General features: G+C 34.7%; 1 protein-coding gene across 6 annotated transcripts in view; it reads right to left on the minus strand.

The window, feature by feature from the left end:
• The window catches only part of LOC131430485 (ras-specific guanine nucleotide-releasing factor 2-like), a 499,968-nt gene that overhangs the window by 301,495 nt on the left and 170,782 nt on the right, over nt 1–27,691 (minus strand). For 5 of the 6 annotated variants that reach the window (XM_058595510.1, XM_058595511.1, XM_058595507.1 and 2 more), the window contains one exon: nt 18,892–19,077. The exons of the other annotated variant lie outside the window; for it this stretch is intronic. In XM_058595510.1, coding sequence (XP_058451493.1) covers nt 18,892–19,077 — 186 coding nt within the window. The remainder of the gene's footprint in view (nt 1–18,891; nt 19,078–27,691) is intronic. 6 annotated transcript variants of the gene reach the window in all.

Raw genomic sequence — 27,691 nt, forward strand, 5'->3', positions numbered from 1 at the left:
AATACAACATCGTATTTATACCTGCCAATATAGAAAAGACAACCGCGACTGAAAAATTCTTTTCGGTAGTAGTGTGCCATCTAATGGCTAGTAGTCATTACGGTGTTAACGTTTTTTCGGTGACAGTGCGCCACATAGCTGCAAATTGCAGAAGCCAATTCAACCATTTATGTAAATTGTAAACGTTTTATTTCTCTAATTCAACTAAAAGATTATGGAAGATGGAAATTAAGTGTGCCTAAGCTAAGAAATGACAGCACGTGTAATTGGTGAATTCAACTAAAAAAATAGCCATTTCAACGAATATTTTATTATTATTAAAGAAATGAGAATTAAAAAATCTAAATTAGCAAAAGTAAAATTTTTTTAGTTGTCTCAAAAAATAACTAACTAAAATCAGAAAATCAACTAATTTTTTCGCCAAAATGCTGATTTCGGTCTTTCCATGTAAGATTATCTTATATATTTGACATGATGTTGAATACACTTTGTAACTATCAATGGAAATGCTAATAGTGAAAAATCATTAGAATATCATATAATGTTATACGATCATATATAGTTATACGAAGTTTTATGTCAAAATTTTCAGTTTTTTGCCAATATTTGTAACGTTTGACCTAGAAAACAGAATATGTTTTTAGACTTAGATTCCACTCGGTAATACCTATCCAACAAGCCATATATTGTTAAAATCCGTCCATTTTTAACGGAGATATCGATATTTTTGTATAAGCGACTTTTTCACCTATTCCTGCAGTAGGAGTTTTGAGCGCTGTATGACAGAGCAATGCGTGGGAGCAACGTGAAACAACGTGATTTTTATACTGTTACATACAATTGCTTCTAAGTACCAAAAAGACTGCATACAACATCCTTTTTCATGCAATTTTGCTCCGATCGATTTTAGCACGGTTCGTTTTTATCAACATAATCTTTCGAATATAACATATGTAAATCAGAGGATGGTCAAGATGGCAGCAATTTCGAGTCAAAAACAATTGCATAATTATGTTGATTTGAACTCCTGACAGTAATGAATGCTGGAAGAGCATAACACCCATATACCATTCGAATCAGTTCGTCGAGATCAGCAAATGCGTGCTTGGAAAATAATTTCACTCAATTTTCTCGGAGATTACTCAACCATTTTCTACAAACTCAGATTCATACGAGAAGTGCTTCCAAACAAAGATCCTGAATTACGACTGGATCCGACTTCTGGTTCCTGAGCTACAGGATGATATGTCAAACGAAATTAAAATAGTGTAACTCATTTTTCTTATAGATGGCTGAACCGATATAAGATTCAAATGAAATCTAAGATTCAAATGAAAGGTCCTAATATTATATAAAACATCTTGCTTTTTAGTCAGTCTGCACTGATTTTCGAACATTTTGAATCAAACGTAAACTATACAACTCCTCAGGTGAATTTAACTGACTTCGGCTACACTGATTTTGAATTCTGGTTCCAGTATCGAATCGTTTTCTCATAAAATCGAATTTCAAAAACAAAAATTCAAATTAAAGGATTTATGGTCTGATGCAAAAAAATGAATTTTATTCGATTTTTATTTCCGATTCTGGAATTACAGGGTGATGAGTTTTTAAAATTCAAGCCGATATAGAAGATGACAATCCCGAAAAGCTTCAAAGTTGGACTCAAAACTGTTGTAATTTATTCGTCATATGGCCATACGAATCGGTTTGGGTTATGCTGGTTCCTGAATACCGGCTCTATGAGAATCGTAAATAACCGTAAACTCTAAAATGAAACTTTCTTCGACATCTCATGGAATGTTCAATCGATTGTCACACGTTTAGATTCAAATTCGATCCAATTTGCAGCTTCGACATTACAGGGTATTGAGTGATTAAAATCACAAATTGCCGCTTAAAACGACGGTCATTAAAATAATGTCATGAGAACTAAAACACCGAAGAATATTCATGCAAAAAACTCATGCGGATTGATAAAAAAAAGGTATCATCTCACTGCTAGGTGGATAAAACACCTTTTTCTTTACAAATCAACTTCGCTTTTTATGAAGTTATGTTCTCTGACAATATTCGTACCCTATATTTTTGAAATTGAACTGACAAATAGTGACCGAAAAACAATCTCATTGATGTCATTCCGAAAACCAAGATGGCGACTTTCGGTTTATAGATATTCCATGAAAACTCATACAATAAGGCTTATTTGCGACAAAACCTGGACACCCCTAAATACGTAATACTCTGAAAATACTTCATCAAAGCGTGAAATATTTCACAGAGTGATGAGCGTAACGTTGAGCAGAATCCATTTTTGCGCGGAAAGACCGAAATCAGCATTTTGGCAAAAAGAAATAGTAGATTTTCTAATTTTTGTTAGTTATTTTTTGAGACAACTAAACAAATCTTAATTCTGTTGATTTGGATTTTTTTACTCTCATTCCTTTAATAATGATGAATATTAGTAGAAAACGTTATTTTTTTAGTTGAATTCATCAATTAAAACTGCTGCCATTTCTTAGCCAAGACACACTCCATTTCAATTCAACTTTTTTTTGGTTGAATTATAAAAATAAAATGTTGTTTTCAACCAACATAAATGGTTGAATTGGCTTCTGCAATCTGCAGCTATAAGGCGCAATGTGACCAAAAAAACGTTAACATTGTAATGACTACTAGCCACTAGATGGCACACTACTACCGAAAACAATTTGGCAGTCGCGGTTGTCTTTTTTACTCCGAAATCTCCATTTACGAACTAAACGTGGGTTCGTAAAAAGAGGTAGCTCGTAAAAAAAGTTTACGTTATTTGGGATTTACTTCGTAAAAAAAGTCTTGTGTAATGAATGTGGAAACCGCCCATCATATGACTATTTTCGAAACGGATGTGAAGAGTAAGTGCAAGAAAATGAATTTTGCGCTCTTTTCGAAATCTAAGATGATGGCTTCCGGTTTATTGATATTGCTTAAAATTCCTAACAATATAGGTATTTTCGGAACGCATTTGATGTGGTGCTAAGCATTTGATGTGGTGCTATAAAAACGATGTTTGTGATCGTTCTTAATCCAAAATGATCACTTCCGGACTATTGATGTTCTTTGAAAATACTCACAATATGGATATTTTAAGTACAGATTTGTTGTGTAGGTACCAAAAAAGAAAGATGTTTGTGATCGTTTTAAAATCTAATTCTTTCCGAAAATACACATATTGTAATGGTTTTCAAGGAATATCAAGGAACCCCAAGTAGCCATCTTGAATTTCAAAACCACCTCAAACATCGTTTTCCGACATCTACTCATCAATCCCGTTCCGAAAATACACACATTGTAAAGGTTTTAAAGGAATATCAAGAAACCGGAAGTCGCCACCTTGAAGTTCAGGCGCTTTTAGCTGACTCAATTCACTGTTCCACTTAAAAACATTATTACGCACAATCGGCTTAAATGCGCACACATTCTGAATAAATAAACTTTCCACTGAGAGTTTTACGGAATTTTTACTTATCGGTTTAAAAATTTAAATATGGATATATCGTAACACATGCGAAAAACATCAAAACAATTTGCAAGCAGTTTCAACAAGACTGTCCTTTTCAACTTTTTAATGGATTGTTTTGCTTTGAAACTTCTCATGAGTTTTTGGCTAATAAACTTGTTAACAAAACCTATTTCAATTTTGTTTACTTTGTGCTGTCTTTCAGTTGTGACGATGACAGATAGAGTCAAATTTTCTGATTTTGTTCACAAAAATAGTCAATGAAAATTTCGTGTTGGATTAAAATTTTACTGGTTTGTGTTCAGGATATTCGATTCAGAGTTCAGTGTTCAGAGTTTTATTCCAGCAAACTAAATTCTGTATTTCAACTAATTTAATATCAACTAGTTCGAAAAACGTAATACGAATTAGACGCAGAGCTGATTTCGGTCGTTCCGTGTAGCAAATACAAATTATAATACGGAATACTTCGACAAATTTTCAAGGACACATTTTGCATCGTGCGGTACACTGTCATGATACACTGTCAGAGTGACAATGTACTTTAACGAGTTTTCTATAAAACTAGCAACACTGAAGGGTAAGAACAAGTTCACCATAGTTACTGTTTATTATAGTGAAAAATAGATAAACAAACAGTTTTTATCTGATAATCAAGATCACAAGCGAAATGTAAGTTAAACAATAATCTATAATGGTTAAGCCACCGTGAATATACTACTAGCTGTATTGATATTTGTAGATTCGTGGGTGTTTGTGTTCATTTTTCATCTTTTGTGCTAGTGCCGGTGATATTTAGACTGATAAAGCAACGATAAACATAAACAAACAAGTTTGTTTTGCACCGTATCAACTAGCATAAAGCGTTGCCAGAAACGATCTCCTTCTACATTTTCAAACTATCGCAATGAAAGGGAGTAATTTGCTAGGCTTACTTGTTCAGGCTGTGAAACAAACATTGGCGGTTCGTTTGTATACGACTTAGGGGTATTATTATTTGTATTTGGTTATACTACATGCTTTTAGATCAAAGATGGCGTCGAAAGAAAATCAAATGCTAAAAGCAATTGTGAGTGCTCGCGATGCTAATCCTGGTCTGTCAGTAAGAAAACTTACAAAAAACCTTGGTTTTCCTGCAAGCCCAGTCCATAACGTTCTCAAATATTTTGATAAACATTCGACAACAGCCAGGAATAGGCCGAGACCGGAACAAAAATGAATCTCAGGAACCACCAGAATGACGCGAAGGTATAGCAAATATTACAGAAGAGACAAGAACTTTCGGAATGCACTGTGGCTAGAATAAAATATAATTATGCTAAATAAGCTTAAAAACAAATCGAAGTCCATTGGAGCTACCTTGCGAGAGACGAAAAATGTTGATTCACGTTGAAATTCGCGTCGAGAAAATTATAAAACTGCACAGTATGATATATTTGAGAAGCTTTTGCTTCGCTGTACAAACAAAATTCAGCGAAATACTTGAAAACCTATAAAACAAAATGAGCAACAAAATCAAATTTACCGTAACTAATTAACAACAAATAATCCACGGGTGTCAATTTACATTCAAGCTTGTTTAGAAGGGGTGCTTCGATAACTTCAAATGAAATGGAAAAAAATGCTAAACATTGACCAACCAATTCAAGATTACCGTAACTAATTAGCAACAAATTAACCACTGGGTTTTGATTTGTTTTCAAGCTTATTTACGGGGGAGAAGCTTCGTTAACTTTAAATAAGCTTAGCAAAGTACTCAAAAACATTGGGCAACATATTCAAAAATACCGCATCTAATTAACAACAAATTATCCACTGAATTTCGATTTGATTTTAAGCTTGTTTATTAAGGATGATTCGTAAACTTCATATGAACTAATTACTTTAAAAAGTTAAAAAAAAATCTTATCTTAAACTCAAAATTACCGTAATAAATTAGCAACTATTTAGCAACAATTTATCCACTGGGTTTCAATTCGTTCTTCAGCTAATTCAGTAGGAGTGCTTCACTAATTTCATATGAATTTAGAGAAGTACTTGAAAAAATTTAAAAAATTGAGCAACAAATTCAATGTTATCGTCACTAATTAGCAACTAATTAGGAACAAATAATTCACTGGATTCTGATTAGTTCTCAAGCTTATTTAGGGGGGAGGGAAGCTTCGTTAACTACATATGAGCTTAGCAAAGTCCTCAAAAATTTTGGGCAACAAACTCAAAATTACCGTAACTGATTAGCAACTATTTAGCAACAAATTGTCCACCAGGTTTCGATTTGTCTTCAAACTAATTTAGGAGGGGTGCTTCGTTGACTTCATATGAACTTAGTGAAGTACTCGCAAAAATTGAAAAGCATTGACCAACAAATTCAAGATAACCGTAGCTAATTAGCAACAAATTATCCGCTAGGTTTTGATTTGTTTTCAAGCTTATTTAATAGGGGTACTTCGTAAACTTCATACGAATTTAGCAAAGTAGTCAAAAAACATTGAACAACAAATTCAAAATTACCGTATCTAATTAAAAACAAATTATCCACTGAATTTCGATTTGATTTTAAGCTTGTTTAGTAAATATGCTTCGTAAACTAAATACTTCAAGGAATTAAAAAGAAACTGAGTAAAAAACTCAAAATTACCGTAATTAATTAAAAACTATTTAGCAACAATTTATCCACTGAGTTTCAATTCGTTCTTCAGCTAATTCAGTAGGGGTGCTTCGTTAATTTCATATGAGTTTTGCGAAGTACATGAAAAATTTTAAAAAATTGAGCATCAAATTTAATGTTATCGTCACTAATTAGCAACTAATTAGGAACAAATAATCCACTGGATTCTGATTTGTTTTCAAGCTTATTTTAGCGTTAACTACATATGAGTTTAGCACTCAAAAACATTGGACAACAAACTCAAAATTACCGTAACTAATTAGCAACTATTTTGCAACAAATTATTCATTGGGTTTCGATTTGTATTTAATCTAGTTTAGTGGAGGTGCTTTGTTATTTTTATATTAGCTTAGCAAAGTACTCAAAAACGTTGAGCTACAAATTGAAAATTACCGTAACTAACTAGCAACTATTTACAAACAAATTGTCCACCAGATTTCGATTTGTCCTCAAACTTATTTAGGAGGGGTGCTTCGTTAACTTCATATGAATTTAGCGAAGTACTTGAAAAAATTTAAAAAATTGAGCAACAAATTCAATGTTATCCTCACTAATTTAGGGGGCAGGGAAGCTTCCTTAACTGCATATGAGCTTAACAAAGTACTCAAAAATTTTGGGCAACAAACTCAAAATTACCGTAACTGATTAGCAACTATTTTGCAACAAATTATTCACTGGGTTTCGATTTGTATTTAATCTAGATGCTTTTTTTAATTTTATATTAGCTTAGCAAAGTACTCAAAAACATTGAGCTACAAAGTCAAAATTATAGTATCTTATTAGCAACAAATCATACAATGGATCTCGATTTGATTTTAAGCTTGTTTAGTAAGAATACTTTGTAAACTTCATATAAACTAAGTACTTGAAAAAATTTAAAAAAAACTTAGAAAAAAATTCAAAATTATCGTAAATAATTAGCAACTATTTAGCAACAATTTATCCACTGGGTTTAAATTCGTTCTTCAGCTAATTTAGTAGTTGTGCTTCGTTAATTTCATATGAATTTAGCGAAGTACTTAAAAAAAATTAAAAAAATGAGCAACAAATTCAATGTTATCGTCACTAATTAGCAACAAGTTATCCACTAGGTTTTGATTTGTTTTCAAGCTTATTTAGTAGGGGTGCTTCGTAAACTTCATATGAACTTAGCGAAGTACTCAAAAAACATTGAGCAACAAATTCAAAATTACCGTATCTAATTAACAACAAATTATCCACTGAATTTTAATTTCATTTTAAGCTTGTTTAGTAAATATGCTTCGTAAACTAAGTACTTCAAGGAATTAAAAAGAAACTGAGTAAAAAACTCATAATTACCGTAATTAATTAGCAACTATTTAGCAACAAATTATCCACTGAGTTTCAATTCGTTCTTCAGCTAATTCAGTAGGGGTGCTTCGTTAATTTCATATGAATTTAGCGAAGTACATGAAAAATTTAAAAAAAAAATGAGCAACAAATTTAATGTTATCGTCACTAGTTAGAAACAAATAATCCACTGGATTCTGATTTGTTTTCAAGCTTATTTTATGGGGAGGGAAGCTTCGTTAACTACATATGAGCTTAGCAAATTACTCAAAAACATTGGACAACAAACTCAAAATTACTGTAACTAATTAGCAACTATTTTGCAACAAATTATTCACTGGGTTTCGATTTGTATTTAATCTAGTTTAGTAGAGGTGCTTTGTTAATTTTATATTAGCTTAGCAAAGTACTCAAAAACGTTGAGCTACAAATTGAAAATTACCGTAACTATATAGCAACCATTTAGCAACAAATAATCCACTAGGTTTCGATTTGTATTCAAGCTTATTTAGGAAACTTCATATGAACTTAGTGAAGTACTTGAAAAATTGAAAAACATTGACCAACAAATTCAATATTACCATAGCTTATTAGCAACTATTTAGCAACAAATTATCCAATGGGTTTTGATTTGTGTTCGAGCTTAATTTGGGGGAGATACTTCGTTACCTTTATAAAAGCTTTGCAAAGTACTCAAAAACGTGGACCTACAAACTCAAAACTACTGTAACTAATAAGCAACTATTTAGCAACAAATTATCCACTGGGTTTAAATTTGTATTCAAGCTTATTTAGGAGGGGTGCTTCGTTAACTTTATATGAGCTTACTCAAAAACATGGAGCAACAAATTCAAAGTTACCGTAACTAATTAGCAACTATTTAGCAACAAATTGTTCACTTGGTTTCGATTTGTATTTAATCTAATTTAGTAAAGGTGCTTTGTTAATTTTATATTAGCTTAGCAAAGTACTCAAAAACACTGCAAATTAAAAATCACCGTAACTAATTAGCAACTATTTAGCAACCAATTGTCCACCAGGTTTCGATTTGTCCTCAAGCTTATTTAGGAGGGGTGCTTCGTTGATTTCATATGAGCTTGGCGAAGCACTCAAAAGGATTTAAAATTAATAGAGCATCAAATTCGAAAATACCGTAACTAATTAGCAACAAATTATTCACCTATTTGCGTTATCATCGGTGATATTCGCTCCGCTAAGTTCATGATCATACGAAATATAACGAAGAGTTTTAGCTGTCATATAAATGAAACATTTCGGCGACCCGTAAAATAATTCAAAATATACACTGAATACAGTGTCCGGAATTTAACATGGACAGGCTTTATCATCCCATCATCAAGTGATTCCCAATCTATCTTTCGTTGGGTATAGATTTTAAGCAAAAATATGTTAATGATTACTCATAACAAATGAAATCAATGAATGAAAATTCTGCGATTCGGTAGAATTTCGGAAAATCCGGCAGCCCGGTAGCATCTTCTAAGCGCTTGGAGGTGGCAACCCTACAGATTGCAATGCTCTTCACATTTGCAACGAATGTAAATTCTAGTTCACTCGAAAGTTACAATTATTTCAAAAGCCATTCAGATTCATGATTGCTTATCACATCACTTAACCGAGAAGCACCGAATCAGCATATTTATTTCACCGGAGTGGTTCTCCGTTGTCAGGAGAAAAACTAAATCCCGAGACATCCACGAACAAATACTGCTGCACTCCGAACCGGTTACTAGTTTGCATGATTAATAAATTTTCCTGTCGGTGCCAGTGCAAGCATAAACATTTTCTAGTAAACTGCACTCTTTTCTACTGCAATACCATCAGTTACCCCCCCCCCCCCCCCCCTCACTATGGGTCCGTCTTTGGTCCAACACAATTCATGACAAAGAACTTGCCCTCCCTGTTCGGCAATGCCACTCGCCCGTCTGAATGGTGGAAATATGTTCTGGTTTCGAGCTACATTATCCTCATCACCATCGCAATCAACAGCAGAACCGGCTGCCAGAGGACAATTGCTACCCTGGACCCAGGACATATTTTAAGATTTAACAATAATTTTCACTGGCACTTTCACCAGTCGTTCTTCCCAGTGCACCCGAGAAGAAGGAGGCACTACCGTGCTATCTCATTTCTGATGGTTTTGTTGCCGGTGTGTATGTGCGAATGTGAGTTTGTAGGCAATAAACATAAATATAACAACGAGGAGATATCCATTGTTACCTTGTGCAGGATATTCCCTGTCTATTGTTTTGCCGTCTCTATTGTACGGTGCCTATCGTTGATCGTTCCTATGGCCAATAACAATCTTCGTACTTCTACGAACATTCAAGGAAACTTGATTTGATTGAACTGCAATTAGGTGGGCGGAGTGGTGCGACAGTATGACAAATGAATTCATAAATCAATATCACCGGAAATGGACAGATATTGTGGTTTTGTGGAGGACTTTGAAATGTTCGCATAAATAAATAGAGAAGATGTTGCTATGAATCTGTCTCTTACTCAAACTGAAATGTTCAAAACAATCAAATTAAACGGGTATGTTGTGTACTCGAAATAAACATTTTTCATTGTCTTTATCTATTAATCCTATGATTGACCGAGTGACCTCCTTGGGAATAAAAGTAATATTTGTTTTAAAAGTTTATTTTTAAATTTTACTTAATTTCTTCTTCCCTCGACGATTTTTGAAAGCTACCTAATCTAGTCATAAAAATTAATTTTCCGGAAGATCTGCTTCTTATACTTCTCCCCAGCAACGATGATCTGCTAATTTTTGGATATGTTATCAATAAATGTTTATAGTTTTAAGGGAAAATTTGCGAATATTGTGAAGTTGAAGTTTTGTGTTTGAAGACGTCAATTGTATAGAAATATATTTTTTGAAGAAAATCTAAAATAATTGATTTTTGATCCACCCTAACAAAGAAATGGTTACCCTAAAAAACATAATAAAAAAATACAGGTCTAATATTTTTCGATGGCGAACGATTCTTTCAAATATTATGGAATTCTGATAGATCATATATTAGTTGCTCATGGAATTGCTGCATATATAAACCTGTGGTATTCCTCAAAAAAATTTTACCATTTTTTGAGTATATGACCACAATCGCCGGTCGTAAATCAAGGTCGTCAAATGGTGAGATAACTAAGTCCTCACAAGTTCCTATCCCCGAGCGTCTATGATGACATTTGGTCAATAGAACGGCGTCGACTGGATGCTATCGCCTTCTGCGTTAATAGCAGAATGAGAGGGTGCGAAATGGCTTGTAGTTTGAAACTCATCCTAAAGTGCAATATTTATGGTAGTATATTGTCACATGTGGTTCTGTTGTTTAATGCATTATTTGTTATATATTGAATTGAATTATATTACATTGTATTGTATCAGGTGTACAACTTTGCTTCCGCCGTTTTCCGATAGGTGGATGTACTGGCTGAGGCTGGTTAAAATACATAGATGATAATGCCTTTAAAGTGTGCACAGTGCCTAACGAATTGTCATCGCCGTTTCAGTGACAGTTGTTCTTGTTTTCGTTTTATTCACGCTCGAAAATGTCTGTTTATGTGCCCAATTCTCGCCATTTGCGGAAAGTTTTACTTTTCTGTTACTAATCGAAAAAAATGCAACTGAGGCGCATCGAATGCATTCAGAAACTTACGGTGATGCTGCTCGGAGTAAAAGAACGTGTCGGGAGTGGTTTCAACGTTTTAAAAATAGTGATTTCGATGTCGAAGACAAACATAATGGTGGAAAAGAAAAAACCTTCAAAGATAAATAACAATTTACTACAAGCTTTTAAAACCGGGTGAAACCATCACAGGAGATCGCTACCGAACGCAACTGATGCACCTTAGTCGCGCGCTAAAAGAAAAGCGGCCATAGTATCTAAAGCTACATGAAAAGTCAATCCCACAACACGACGGCCTCACGTCGCAAAAGTGGTCAAAAAGTACCTGGAAACGCTGAAATGGGAAGTTTTTCCCCACCCGCCGTATTCCCCAGATGTCGTCCCTTCTGACTTCCACCTATTCCGTTCGATGGCACACGGTCTAGCAGATCAACATTTTCAATCCTTCGAAGAGTTGGAAAAATGGATTGCTTCATGGATAGCGTCAAAAAGGACTCCTTTTTTCGAGCCGGGATCCGAAAATTGCCGGAAAGACGGGAGAAAGTTGACGCTAACAACGGACAATACTTTGAATAATACATCTGTAAGCCTTTTTTTTCGCAATAAAGCTTTTAATTTTGGAAAAAACGACGGATGCAAAGTTGCACACCTAATATATTGTTATTATTATTATTATTATTATTATTATTATAATTATTATTATTAATATTATTATTATTATTATTATTATTATTATTATTATTATTATTATTATTATTATTATTATTATTATTATTATTATTATTATTAATATTATTATTATTATTATTATTATTATTATTATTATTATTATTATTATTATTATTATTATTATTATTATTATTATTATTATTATTTTTATTATTATTATTATTATTATTATTATTATTATTATTATTATTATTATTATTATTATTATTATTTTTATTATTATTATTACTTTTATTATTATTATTATTATTATTATTATTATTATTATTAACAAAGAAATACTATATTTCCTGCAGTACTACGACAAAAGAAGAGCATAACTTACACTGCGGCATTAACTGTTATAAATTGTATCATAGCATATTATTTCATATAGTATCTTCTGCTATGTTATATTATGTTGTATGGTATTATACTGCATTGCATTATATCATATTATATTACAAGTATATGTATTGTGTTATACTATATTGTTAGAATATATTGTGTAATGTTATATTATAATGTGCTTTATTATATTATATTAAACTGTATTATATTATGTTATATTACAGAGGACAGATATCCAACAGACATTCATACCTGCAAAGTCGTGTGCAACGGTGATTTTTAACGGAATTTACCTTGTATGCTTTACATAGCTTCTTAAAAAAGTTTGTACTAGCTTAGTAGTATACTGTATTGCATTGAATTATGTTATATTATATTATATTATGATATATTGTGTTATGTTTAATGAATTATATCATATTATATTGTTTTGTATTGCATTAGGATGTGATATTAAATATTGTACTGTATTATATTATATTTTTGCCTTTTTCATATAGAAAGGTTATGCAATCACTTGAAAAACCGACTAACGGAAATTGGCCCGGAGGGCCAAGTGTCTTATACCATTCGACTCAGTTCATCGAGCTGAGCAATGTCTGTGTGCGTGTATGTATGTGTGTGTATGTGTCAAATAATCTCACTAGGTTTTCTCGGAGATGGCTGAACCGATTTTGACAAACTTCAAATGAAAGGTCTCGTGGTCCCATACGGAATTCCTGAATTTCATCCGGATCCGACTTCCGGTTCCGTAGTTATAGGGTAAAGTGTGTTCAATATTGTACACCGTCACTAAAACCGGCGAAACAAAAAACGTAAAAAATTTCCTAAACTGGCCTCAAAACTATTCCAAACGATAGTCATTATCAGTAGGCAACTAAACAAACTGATTCCGGCTATACTGGTTCCCGGTATCCGGTTCCGGAAGTACCGGAAATAGTGGCCATATATACCAAATTGGATCTGACTCACTTTTCTCAGCAATGGTTTGTCCGATTTTCACAACCTTAGATTCAAATGAATGGTCTTCCGGTCCCATACGGGATTCCTGAATTTCATCCAGATCTGACTTCCGGTTCCGTAGTTATAGGGTAAAGTGTGTTCAATATTGTACACCGTCACTAAAACCGGCGAAACAAAAAACGTAAAAAATTTCCTAAACTGGCCTCAAAACTATTCCAAACGATAGTCATTATCAGTAGGCAACTAAACAAACTGATTCCGGCTATACTGGTTCCCGGTATCCGGTTCCGGAAGTACCGGAAATAGTGGCCATATATACCAAAATGGATCTGGATCATTTTTCTCAGCAATGGTTTGTCCGATTTCCACAAACTTAGATTCAAATGAATGGTCTTCCGGTCCCATACGGAATTCCTGAATTTCATCCAGATCTGACTTCCGGTTCCGGAGTTATAGGGTAAAATGTGTTCAATATTGTACACCGTCACTAAATCCGGCGAAACAAAACACGTAAAAAATTTCCTAAACTGGCCTTAAAACTATTTCAATCGATGGTCATTATCTGTAGGCAACTAAACAAACCGATTTCGGCTATCCTGGTTCCCGGTATCCGGTTCCGGAAGTACCGGAAATAGTGGCCATATATACCAAAATGGATCTGACTCATTTTTCTCAGCAATGGTTTGTCCGATTTCCACAAACTTAGATTCAAATGAATGGTCTTCCGGTCCCATACGGAATTCCTGAATTTCATCCAGATCTGACTTCCGGTTCCGTAGTTATAGGGTAAAGTGTGTTCAATATTGTACACCGTCACTAAAACCGGCGAAACAAAACACGTAAAAAAATTCCTAAACTGCCCTCAAAACTATTCCAATCGATAGTCATTATCAGTAGGCAACTAAACAAACCGATTCCGGCTATCCTGGTTCCCGGTATCCGGTTCCGGAAGTACCGGAAATAGTGGCCATATATACCAAAATGGATCTGACTCATTTTTCTCAGCAATGGTTTGTCCGATTTCCACAAACTTAGACTCAAATGAATGGTCTTCCTGTCCCATACGGAATTCCTGAATTTCATCCAGATCTGACTTCCGGTTCCGGAGTTATAGGGTAAAATGTGTTCAATATTGTACACCGTCACTAAATCCGGCGAAACAAAACACGTAAAAAATTTCCTAAACTGGCCTTAAAACTATTTCAATCGATGGTCATTATCTGTAGGCAACTAAACAAACCGATTTCGGCTATCCTGGTTCCCGGTATCCGGTTCCGGAAGTACCGGAAATAGTGGCCATATATACCAAAATGGATCTGACTCATTTTTCTCAGCAATGGTTTGTCCGATTTCCACAAACTTAGACTCAAATGAATGGTCTTCCGGTCCCATACGGAATTCCTGAATTTCATCCAGATCTGACTTCCGGTTCCGTAGTTATAGGGTAAAGTGTGTTCAATATTGTACACCGTCACTAAAACCGGCGAAACAAAACACGTAAAAAAATTTCTAAACTGCCCTCAAAACTATTCCAATCGATAGTCATTATCAGTAGGCAACTAAACAAACCGATTCCGGCTATCCTGGTTCCCGGTATCCGGTTCCGGAAGTACCGGAAATAGTGGCCATATATACCAAAATGGATCTGGCTCATTTTTCTCAGCAATGGTTTGTCCGATTTCCACAAACTTAGATTCAAATGAATGGTCTTCCGGTCCCATACGGAATTCCTGAATTTCATCCAGATCTGACTTCCGGTTCCGTAGTTATAGGGTAAAGTGTGTTCAATATTGTACACCGTCACTAAAACCGGCGAAACAAAAAACGTAAAAAATTTCCTAAACTGGCCTCAAAACTATTCCAAACGATAGTCATTATCAGTAGGCAACTAAACAAACTGATTCCGGCTATACTGGTTCCCGGTATCCGGTTCCGGAAGTACCGGAAATAGTGGCCATATATACCAAAATGGATCTGACTCATTTTTCTCAGCAATGGTTTGTCCGATTTCCACAAACTTAGATTCAAATGAATGGTCTTCCGGTCCCATACGGAATTCCTGAATTTCATCCAGATCTGACTTCCGGTTCCGTAGTTATAGGGTAAAGTGTGTTCAATATTGTACACCGTCACCTAAAATATTTTCGGATGCAACAAAGATTTTAATCGTAATTTAGAGTGCGATGGCAGAAATGTATAAAATCTTCAAAATTTGAATAAAAACTAGTAGAGTTTGTGTGTCATGTTAGTTGGTGGCCGTACGAACCGACTTTGGTTATACCGGTTCTCGGGTTCCGGTGCCGGAAGTGCATATAACCCACTTCGTTTTCTTAAGGATGACTTACGCAATCAAATCACTGTTTTATTTTGTATTTTATACACAAACAATCTCTTGGTTTCTTTCAAAAATCGAAGCGAAAAATTTTGAATAGAATACCACAATATTATATGTACATGAGAAAGGCATCATTACACCACTAAGTGGATTAAAACAGGTTTTATATAAATTTATATTATATTTTATTATATTATATTATATCATATTATATTATATTATATTATATTATATTATATTATATTATATTATATTATATTATATTATATTATATTATATTATATTATATTATATTATATTATATTATATTATATTATATTATATTATATTATATTATATTGTATTATGCTCAGGTATATCGACAACGAGGAGGGGCAGGGAGTACATCAGGGTATCTTACAAGTTAATGACTGGATGATGGAGTGGATTGCCAACCTGAGTCACGTGGGGGAAGCTTTGTGGTTTTCTCTGAAGGTCTGAAATGAGTAAGACGCACCCTTCTAACAAACAAACCATTAGGCGGGTTTAAGTACAGTGAAATTCTTTATTATATGACCGGATGTTCTTGCTGGAAGGCGCCGGGTCCTCAAAACCCATTTTGGCCTTCTTAACAGCAATTATATGAAAGCAATCTGATAATCAAATTCGGATCTACTGTAAGTCTACTCGCATATATTGGTAATGCCTTGAGCTGATGGTGGCTTCAAACATACATACATACATACATATATACAATCGGCGGTCGTAAATCAAAAACTGAGAACCAGGAAAGCCGAAATTAATTTTTTTTGGTTACCTACTGACAATGACTACCAATTGGAGCAGTTTTGTGACAAGTTTAGATAGTCTTACGGTTTTTGCTTTGTCACTTCAAGACACACACACACACACATATACACACACAGACATTACTCTACTGGACGGCCCACTAGTTCGTTTTCTGTGTGCTTCGTTAGTAGAACTGAATTATTGAATTTCAGCATTTCTTGCTCAAAACTTCATTATTGTCCAATTTTTTAATAAAGTCAACGTCAAACTATTAAAAGCTGTTAATGAAGATTACAAATAGTTATAAATGCTAATATATTTTATGTTTGAATATAACAAATGTTACAAAAATTGTTGTTAAGGCAGCACTGCTCAAAGCTGACTTGTTCATTGCTTCCTCCCGAGATTCTATTTATATAACTCAAAACAAAGAAATAATTTGCGCTCCATGTATGCTTTCGAAAGCTTTGTAGTATTAGGTAAAAAAATCGCTTTGCACCCTCAATCCTGAGGCAGTCCTTACTATGTAATTCTACTGAGGGCGCAAATCATTATGTATATTCAAGCTAAATAAATAGCATATTTATCTTGAATATAAATAATGATTTGCGGCCTCAGTAGAATTACATAAATAATTTAAAAAGATTTCCACCATGCGCCCTGGAATTAGTTTTCAATTCGCCTACCGTGATTCTGCGCCCTTGAATCATTCCTGAGGCACCCTTCCAAATTAAACGTACATTTTTTTTGGCTTGAAAAGAAGTTGAATCATTTTATGTATTTTAAAATACTTACACCCTGCGCCCTGGAATCATTCCTAAAGCGCCCTTCCAAATTATCCTTGCAAGATGTTATTTATTTGGCTTGAGCAAAAATAAAAACTAGAAAATAAACTAGATTTGCGCCCTGAGTAGGATTATTTAATGTATTTAAAATTACTTTACGCCCTGAGAGCAATTATACGGGCGACTTTTTCATTTCTTCTACCGTGATTCTGCGCGCTGAAATCATTCCTAAGGCGCCCTTTCGAATTTTGTTCACAAATTATTTTGCTTAAAAATAAATAATGATTCGTTCCCTCAATAGGTATTATTGCTTTTGCAGGCTTTAGGTTACTTGAATCAGTCATCATCAAAATTTCCAAAAACAAATTTTCTCGGTTGCAGTTTCATGAGCTGGTTAGTCACTGACTAACTGTGACTAAACGCAACTACAGCACTGGTATATTGATCACTTGGGTTACAAAAACATTTTTAACCGTTAATATGTTTTTTTTTCGTTTATTCTGTAAGGTCGCTTAAGTAAGCAATATTGTTTTTTCATTGTTTGCCAATAAACAGCAGTGAATGAACAATGATGATAAAAATCCGATGCATTAAGGAAATACATACCTTCCTGTGTAAGAAAACAAACCCATATTTAATATCGACGATTCAAAAATTATTTTATTGCGATGATTCAAAAAGTATTCAATAGTGCGTACTTTGTAGTATTTGTAAAAAAAATATTCAAATTTCAATTTCTAAGAAAAACTTTGCCAGTCACCAAAAAAAAACTTTTTTTAAGTTTTTTCCGTTCGCGAACTAGCTATAACAATGAAAAACCTCACCTTAATATTTGGAATTAATCGAGTCAATTTTTTTTTTGAGATATTCTTCTCACCGCTAATACTCAGAAGTTTTGGGGTAGGGGCCGAACAATCCACAATTCTTCACATATGACCATAATTTTTTTACATATACTACAAAGTATATACTATTTAAAGAAATCAACCTCTTAAATTATATAAAAATCATTCATTTTCGTCGATGGAATATATACACCAACAATTTTCTTATACTTCTCATTCTCCTGACAGCTTAGTGTTAAGCTCACGTGCAAGATAAATCATCTCGCCGGAAAAAAAAAATTTAACCTCATTAAACAACGTCAAAGGGTAAACACTGGCAATTTAATTCAATCTCTGTTTGACCGGTATTTCTTTTTTGTTTTCGTTTGTCGCGCAAAAACGATTGCTCCAGAAAATCGCAGGCGAGCAAAGGATGAAAGGAAGAGAGCGAGTCAACAGAAATGACGAGAAACCATGTACCAAACAAACAGTTGCAAAGAGCAATGAATCGAAACGAACAGGAACATTTCGGACGCAAGTTCTGACGAATAAAAAAAAACAACCGAAGAAAAACAAAGTAGTTTCAAAACAATTTTCCGCCGCGCTGGAGTTGGAGCGGTGGAGAAAAGTGAGAAAAAAAATACACAACCGGAACAAATCGGATGCGAGTAGCGTACCGAGCACGATGTTTAACATAGTAATAATGATAATAATTATTTGAGAAAAACTTCGAACGGAAAAACAAACCAGCACGAAAACAGAATCCTTTGAAAAACAGTCACAGACCGAGAAAATGGAATGAACTAGGAAGAGGAAAAAAAAACGCTTCTAACGAATGAATCAAGTTGGCTTATAACAAGAGTCGAAAGGAAGGAAATAAACAGAAAGAGGGGGAAAGAATAAAAAACTAGAACAAAATCCAAAAAAAAAAAACGGAAAGTGAAAGGAAGCGCAGAACAGATTACGGTTGGACCCTGCGTCGGTCACAGTCCGGTAGTTGCGGTAGAGACAGCAGTACATTACCTGCGTTGTGATTGTCGGTAGGATGTGATTACGACTCCCACCTTGCTGGAACAGTGCGGGACGTGGTCATGCTGCATCGACGCACGTGACGAGAGGGTGTTGAGCGAGACGCCACCCACCGAACCGCGGGGCGTTGTGAAGATCGAGGTGGTCATGTCATCATCACTCTCGGAGAATCGACGTGAACTGTTTCGGTTTGTTTGTCGGGTTTGTGTGCATTTTGTTTGAGCGACGGTTTTGTTTGTCCGGTTGTTTGATTGACCCCCAAAATGGATCCAGCGGGAGGAGAAAGAATTGCGATGAGTTCGTTAGTTAGTACATTGGTACCACATTGGTTTTTTTTTTTGCACAGGCTGTTTTACGCGATACGGCGGAACGAACACATTCAGCAAGCGTTGCAATACTTATGTAGAGGAAACCGTCCACAAATAGTACGCTGTCGGCACTCGTCAAACACTTTTGGTCGGGTTTCCTCTATACATTGAGGAACAAGTTGGAACAGCGTTGAAGAAAAGCTCAATAACATCATTTGACTTGACATGCGAATGTTACAAAAAATAAGCACATTTAGTTGTTAAACTGTTTGGAAAAATTGAATTTTACGAAAGAAATTGACAAAAAAAAACGAACAATAAGCCAAATAGCACAGGTTACTTCAATGGTTTCAACATCAACTTTGATTTGGATGCAAACTTTTTGTACTGAAATTTGCGGAATCATAGTAGTCGGAAACTTTCAGCTTCGCAGAACACGCCCATCGTTGCAGTCAATGAACTTTCACTTGTTACTAACCTGGATGCACGTTTCCAGCGGAGGTCGTCTTATTCTAAAATTTTGATTATGCCAACAAAAGTTAAATAATCAACAGCACTTCCCCCGATTCACCGATCACAACAGCAACTTGTCACACCTGAAAAGTCTTAAATTAAACGTCAGAGGGTTCTAGTTTCAGTGCCCTTTGCCGTTAACTCCTTCCCGAAGCAAGTGCAAGTGGTATCCTAATACCACAACACGTCAAACAGCACGTTATTGAAAGGGTAGTAAATGTCAGCGCCACCCACTACATTGAAACATCAGCTCGATGCTGAACCGATAGCGACACTGAAGCTAAATATTGACAGCCATTGAACCGAGAGGTCAAGCATAGTTGACGTGTTAGCAGCTTAACAATGTTTTATTTTTTTATGTCGTAACGAGAGCATAGTTTCAAATTAACATTGCATAATAAGGTGCTAGCGTTTGAGTTGAGAGCCGTTATTGCACAACAAACTGTCTTTCTGCAGTAGCCATGTAGTGAGATGAGTTACAACCTTTGTGCAAAGCTCCTTTTACACGAGTGCACCGATCACAACAACAGCAATAGAAAGTAGAAATTCCAAGTTACGAGCAGAACACCACCGCTCACTGTTTCATGTAAGCACTCGAAAGAAAACACGCTTCACGTCATCATCGCTTTGTAATTTCACCATGGATACCGTCAACAGCTGCTGAGTGTTGGTTGGCTTGTCAGCAGTGCAGATTTTTCTGGCTAGTGTCTAATTGATGACTTCTTCCCAAAAGTAGAACGACTTAATTTACACTTACGCCATTCTACTCCCATTTATTCCATTCAAACAGAAAAGGATTGTTCCTGTATCTCGATATCACTGTTAATCGGGCTCTCTTCTTTTACTCTTGATCCCTGAAATTGAGCCCATGTGTATATATGTATTGAATATTTTAATTGTATCTTTGTTTTCTATATAGGGATGTAAATCCTGAATAGGGTAAGGGCTTCCTATTTCATCTCATTTGTAAGTACGTTACCTTAAAAATCTGATTTAGCCACTATAATCACTACGATTTTTTCATATTTTTATTTAATAGGAATTGATTCACATTCCTCGGAAATTAAAATAATATTTAAAAAATCAGCTAAAAACATTTCTGATATGTTCACTACTCCTAGTTTCATCTCAAAGTTCTTTTATTCATCCTATCGTTGGTCCATTATTCATCCCATAAATTAGCAATGGCGACAGTAATCAAAACCAAAATATTGCACTATTACGCTCTCAGGTTCAAAATGTCAGAATTTTCCTTACAAAGGGCCTAATGCCAGCTATGAGAAAACAAGCGGTATTTTTAGAAACAGTTTGGAATCATTTCGACGTTTAAAATTTCTATGATTGTTTTCGTTACCTTTTGTTTTATATTTAAAACTTATTTAAACTGTGCAGTTAATTTGGAGAACTTAAAAAAAACAATGGTTACGATTTAGGCATTAGCCCTTCTAAAAACAAAATGCAGTAACAGAGATACCATTTATACAGATTTATCTGTATTATATAGATTTTTGTGTTCGCATACTGATTTAAATCACATTACAGATTTTATAAATTTAATACAGATTTGTAAAGGTTCATAGAAAGTGAGAAGTAGAAAGCTATATATTTCTCTCTGAGTATCTGTTAGTATTTGATTGCAGTACTTCTTTAAAAATTTATTAATCAACGGACAAATCACATGTTAAAATGGAAATCTTTTGTTCAAATATTTGATTATGAACATTGATAAACATTTATATTAAAATGTTAAATCAATTTGAACTGATTCATTTTATTAGTGGAAACAGATAGAGCAAAAGCATATTTTCTATGAAAATATCTGGCATCTCTGTGCACATCCGATGAAACACACATACTTAACAGTGTTATGTTGGCATATAGCGCCAAGAAACCAGTGCTAGTAGATTTGCCACAATGGTTATTTCATTAGTATTTAACACGCTCTTTCTTGTATTATTTAAAGCCGAAACAGTTTTATTGAAATATAAATATCAACAATATAACTAAACTAATGTCACGGATACCAAAAAATACTTGTTGATGATAATTTGAAGAAAGAGAACAATTTTTTTTCTAACATTATCAGAAAACTTGGCAACTTTGCGAAACCAAATGAGATGAAAACAAAGCGCAATCAAGTGAACTAAGTGAAAAACTTTCATCTCATATTCTTACAGACTTTTATTGCTTGTCGGGTAATTTTTGAAGTTTTTAATCGTTAATTAAACAAGTGGCAAGTGAACATTACTAATTATGAAGTCATCCAGCATCATGTTTCGAGACGTATCGATTAGTAAATTTTCAGAAACATGACGAACTATAAATCTTAAGACGAAAATGTGTCCTAAATCGAAAAGTGAGTTGATTTTAAATGAAAAAAAAAACGATCACCAAAGAATTTAAAACCATTTATTCTAATAAGAAAATGTGACAATAGCTTGAATAGTCATTTTAAAACATTCCACAGTTTGATTCAGGTACGTTGTAAGTTATTATTCATGCTCAAAATAATGAGATAAAGGAATGAGATGAAAATAGGAGCTCCCGATGAAATAGGGAGCCGTTACCCTATCTAGTATCTAATATCAAAATTCGATAGATACCAGATAGACAAAAATTAGTCCTCTACGATTTCTGAAGAATCATAAACTGTGGAAATTTTGAAGAGAAATCTGAGAATTTCGTTTAGTAGATGAGTAATGTAAATTTAATCTATATGGGGCATTCCTCGCAAAAAATTTTTTCATCTAACTATTTTTTTTTCGGTAAAGAACTCGAAAATATTCGACACGTATTTTTTTATTTCAATAAGGTACATGAAATTTTCGAGATATGATTTTTTTAAATTTCACGTTTTCAAAAAAGAGCCTTTTTCAACAGACCAGCCTATAGAATCTAATAAAGATACAAAAATTCGTCCAAGACATGGAATGTGCGTCTTTTCCTTAGCTTTCAAATATGTGATTCCATAAATCATCCTTTATAGTTTATTTAATGAAAAAAGTTAAAAATAACAAACAAATAAAAAAAATTCAAACTTGGACCTATTTTTTTTCTTTTTTTAGTTGAAAAAAGACAAGCCTTTGGGGCTTAACTCAATCTTGACAAAGTTTCAGAGTGGAAAGATTAATACTTTCGGAGCAGTAAATTTTTCAATCACAACCCGCACGCGCGGAGCGTACCGCAGCGCAACTCACTCGAATGCGGGCTTAACTTGTCGACACATGTCGCGCCACTGATCGAATCCTAACTTTGTCAGTTTATTGTTAGCAACGTTTCAGGCAGAAAACGAGTAAAATTTTACGATTTACGTGAGTAATAAAATAATGGTGACATAAAGTTTTTGCACAGTTGCAATTTGGTTTTTCTTGTTTTCTTAAAACTCAATACTTCAAACCTGTCCTGGGAAGAGAAAACTTAAATTTTTAATTCCTTGCCTCCGTGCGGCTCAACATTGTGAAACGATTGTGTTCCAGAAATGGTTTTACATTTTTCGAAACGATTTTTAAGAAATTTCTCTCCGAACATTTGTATATGTATTTGGGTAGAGAAGATGCTTTCCTAGTCCACTCGTACAATTCATTCGCGGTCGAAATTTGACAATCATTGATCATTTGTAAACTTGCGCGACGTGCCATTCTTTTGATAGTTCCTCCTGCACCGTCACACGGCCCTTTTCCATGAGCTGTCGCGTGAAAATTCCACTGTGCAAAACGATGAAAATCATGCTCGTGAAAAATATTTGCAAAGTGTTTTACATTTTTGAATTGCTGAGGTGCGCCGTCAGAAAAATAGATGCACTTGCGTATATGTGGATAGTATTGTGAAAAATGTTGATTAAGAGCTTCGCGAAAAACATATACAGCTATTGCGTCATGTTTCTTGCAATCAGAAATAATTACTAATGTTTTATGATTGATTTTGCTGTTCATTTTATAATAGAAAACCATGGGGAATATAGTCGCTTGGTCGTTGTTCCAATGAAAGCCAGTTATGGCGTTTTGAATAACGAAGGGGTAATTTTCCGCAAAATCGCAAATTATTAAACTTTCGTCACTCTTCAAATTTTTTTTCACATTTTTAAAATGTGAAGTTTGTTTTCGAGCAATGAAAGAATGCATGTGCAGCTCAGCCATAGCCGAAGCAGAAAAAAAGTCAACGCCGGAGAGATCGGATCGGTCGGATCGGCAAAATGCGGATAGCCCTTTAAGCCCGCATCCGAGCGAATTGCGCTGCGGTACACTCCGCGCGTGCGGGTCGTAATTGAAAAATTCACTGCTTCGAAGGTATTGATCTTTCCACTCTGAAACTTTGCCAAGATTGAGTTAAACCCCTAGGGCTTCTTTTTTCAACAAAAAAAAGAAAAAATTAGGGCGCAGTTTGAATTTTTAAAATTTGTTTATTAATTAATAACATATTTTATTATATTAACTTTAAAGGTTGTTTTATGGAATCGCTTATTTGAAAGCAAAGGAAAAGACGCACATTTCAAGTCTTGGGCGAAATTTTATATCTTTATTAGATTTTACAGTATAAACTAAGTAGAAAAGGCTCTTTTTTGAAAACGCGAAATTTCAAAAGTCCTATCTCGAAAACTCCACGTACCACATTGAAATAAAAAATACGTGTCGAATATTTTCGAGTTCTTTACCGAAAAAATAGCAAGATGAAAAAAAATTTTGGGTGGCTGATTTTGCGTGGAGTGCTCCATATATAAAAATAGATGTAAGCTTGTATGTTTGTAACGCCATAACTTTGGAACTACTGAACGGATTGCCAACAAACTTGGCACAGGTACTTCTTGCATTTCAGAGATAGTTTAAGGAGTATTTTTATTGGAAGGGAGCATAGAAAGTGTATTTAACAAGGCGGGGTCATGAAAAAAATTCATATAATTAGACAAGAATCAATACGTTTGGAAGATCATAGAAACATTTTGCATGCCTTAGATATGACTATACGGGGGTTGGATGTAGCCAGTGCCTTTAAAAAGGAGGGTGTAATGTTTAAAAAGGGCGTAACTCCGAAACTACTGAACGGAATGCCACCAAACTTAGGACAGATACTTCTTGCTCTCCTGAAATGGTTATAAGGGTATTTTAATGGGGAAGGGAGCGTATTAAGTATTCTTAAGTGACCCCCCCTGTGATCATGAAAAAAGGCGGGTGGGTAATGTCAGAGACATAACTGGATGTCGTGAATACGAAAACAACTGACATGTTCCTTAACACTTCCGAATATCAATTAGTTGATCAATTGTATGAATTATGCAAGCATTCCCTTTTCCACATTTTTCACAAAAACACAGAAGGCTTCACTTGATCGAGATTACTGTGAATTTCACACAGCGAAAAGTGCAAAAATCAAATCAAACAGTTCTAGATTTGCACTAAACTGAGGATATTTCCCTTCGATTTGCGAACAAGAAATTCTAATAGTTCTTCAGAAAATTTTCAGAGCCATTAGAACGACTGATTTTGTGTAATGATCTCCACCGTAATCGCTCTTGTAGGAAGCGAAACTAGCTTTGCAAACGACACAAAATACATCTGCTCGCAGTGGCGATAGAATCCAAACTGATCCAATTTTTGTTGAGAGGTTTCTTTTTACGTGATTTCGTTTGTAGCTTTTTCACTAATAGGCGGTCCTAACGGCTATAAAAATAGCCGCATACAGAATTTTAATGTCGATTATTTCATTTCGGATATCCATAATTAATTGAAAAAAACTATCAATATGCTTCTAGCATTCAGAAGGACCAAATTGAGGAACTCACTACGATATTCACCACTTTTCGGAACATTTTTCTTGAACGATTTGTTGTACAGCAGCAGATATTTTGTTCTCTTCCTCAGAACGCGTTCTGATTGGCTGCTGTTGACATGGGTTAAATAAGACAGGTTTTTCAATAGTGTACTATTGAAATACTTCAATGCTTTTGATATACACGTTTAAGTTGAAAAATTTCAATTCTATTGGTAGTTAGATTATATAAATCCCTTCACAGATTACTGAGCTGTGAGCTTTAAAAATACGAGAAAGGCAAACGCGCCTTATAAATTATTCTCTTTGATACTCGTTTATACCAAACATTCCAGAAAAGTTTAATTTTGAATTATTTGAAATTATGTCACAAAACTGAAAATTTTATCATAAAATTGTGATCATATTTCCGATGGCATGTAGCAAAAATTATGTTAATTCGTTAGATACAACAATAAATATTCACGATCAAAAACTTATCACTCTTTCAGAGGGTAAATTTTAAAAGGGCACCCCATAGTAAAGTAAGTCGTATTCACGACAAAAATGACGGACTCTTATAACACGGGCAAGAACATATACATTGATACTGGCTAAGATATCAGAACAGTCAATATTATTCGATAGCATGTCAGCGATATTTCTTTTTTAAAATCCCAACATTGCAAATGCTTTTGCCGTAGTTGATGCAATATGGGCCGTGAAGCAGCTTTGCAGCCGAATATTACGCCTAAATCACTAATAGAGTCTACTCTTTCGATGATATGCCCTCGAAGAGTATATTCGAAGCAGCAATGGTTCAATACTTGCTATGTCTTCTTGAAGTACTACAGAGTCGAGATTCGAAGCGATTGGCCGGAAGATCTTCAGATCATCAGCATAGAACAATTTTCCAGACTTTATGCGATTACAAAGATCGTTGATGAATAAAATAAATATTAGCGGTCCCAAGTGACTTACTTGAGGAACACCGGCAGGCAATTCGAGCTTATTTGAAAGAACGGCATCAATCCTTACGAAAGCGGATCGACCAGAAGTATATGATTCCAGCCATCTAGTCAACTATGGGCGGAATCCAAGCCAGCTTTAGGATGACAACATTATGTGGTACTTTATCGAATGCTTTAGAAAAGTCGAAAAATATCGCATCAATTTGTTGGCGCTTTTCGATGGTGGGAATCATCGTTTGTTGATCGTTTTTTCACAAACCCGTGTTGACAATCAGCAATGATTTGAGACGCTTAAGAGTACATCGCGTTATAAACTAACTTTTCCAGTAATTTAGCTAAACAGTTTAAAATAGAGATTCCTCTGTAATTTTCAATATTATCAGTGTTTCCATTCTTATGTATTGGAACTATATCCGCGACTTCCCAAGCACTAGGAAAAGTATGTTCGATTATTGATCGGCTGAAAATCATATTAACTGGTACAGCTAATGATCGGGCACAACGTTTTAAAAACACTGGCAGTAGACGATCCGGTCCTGGACCTTCCGTTGAATCTAAACTGGATAGTGCTTCCATCGCGTCAGTCTCGTTTATATTCATAAGAGGTAGGTTAAGACTATAGAATTGTAAACTATCAATGTATTTCTGCGACGGATTGACAGGGGAACTGTTGAAAACACCACGGAAATAATCGGCAAATAAATTAACGGCCTCAGATACAGAGTGAGCGCTTAGATCTTTGAGAAAAACATTTACGGGAATACCACCAGAACGTTTCCTGCTCTTCACATATGTCCAGGAAGTTTAAGAATTATTTCGAAGACTATTCTCGATACGGTTAAGATATTCACGAAAGGCATTATTTCTAGTGGTTTCATATTGCAGTTCAATTTGTCGAAGAACGTTTTGTTGTCTTCAGTCTTGGAACGGTAGTAGTGTTTACGTTGTTTTCGTAGCACGTTGCAAAGACGAGATCCTCGAAAGTTTCGGAGAAAATCATTTTCTAGTTCAGATTGATTAATAACTGAGGAGTGATAATGTGAGCCGTAAAAGTACAGGGCGATTTTTTTACTTAAGCGTGTATAGCATTACTACGTACAGGGCGACTGTATGTCTAACGGATGGTAATCGGCGGTAGCTAACATCTCTGGTTTCCAAAAAACCTTCCTGGTATTCGATTTGTCTTCAAATTCTCGGAAAACGATGCCAACGAGCCATGTCGAAGATGCCATTACTTTCTCTTTAAATTCAACGGGCATG

Source organism: Malaya genurostris, chromosome 2, assembly GCF_030247185.1.
Source record: "Malaya genurostris strain Urasoe2022 chromosome 2, Malgen_1.1, whole genome shotgun sequence".
Classification (NCBI taxonomy): Eukaryota; Metazoa; Arthropoda; class Insecta; order Diptera; family Culicidae; genus Malaya; species Malaya genurostris.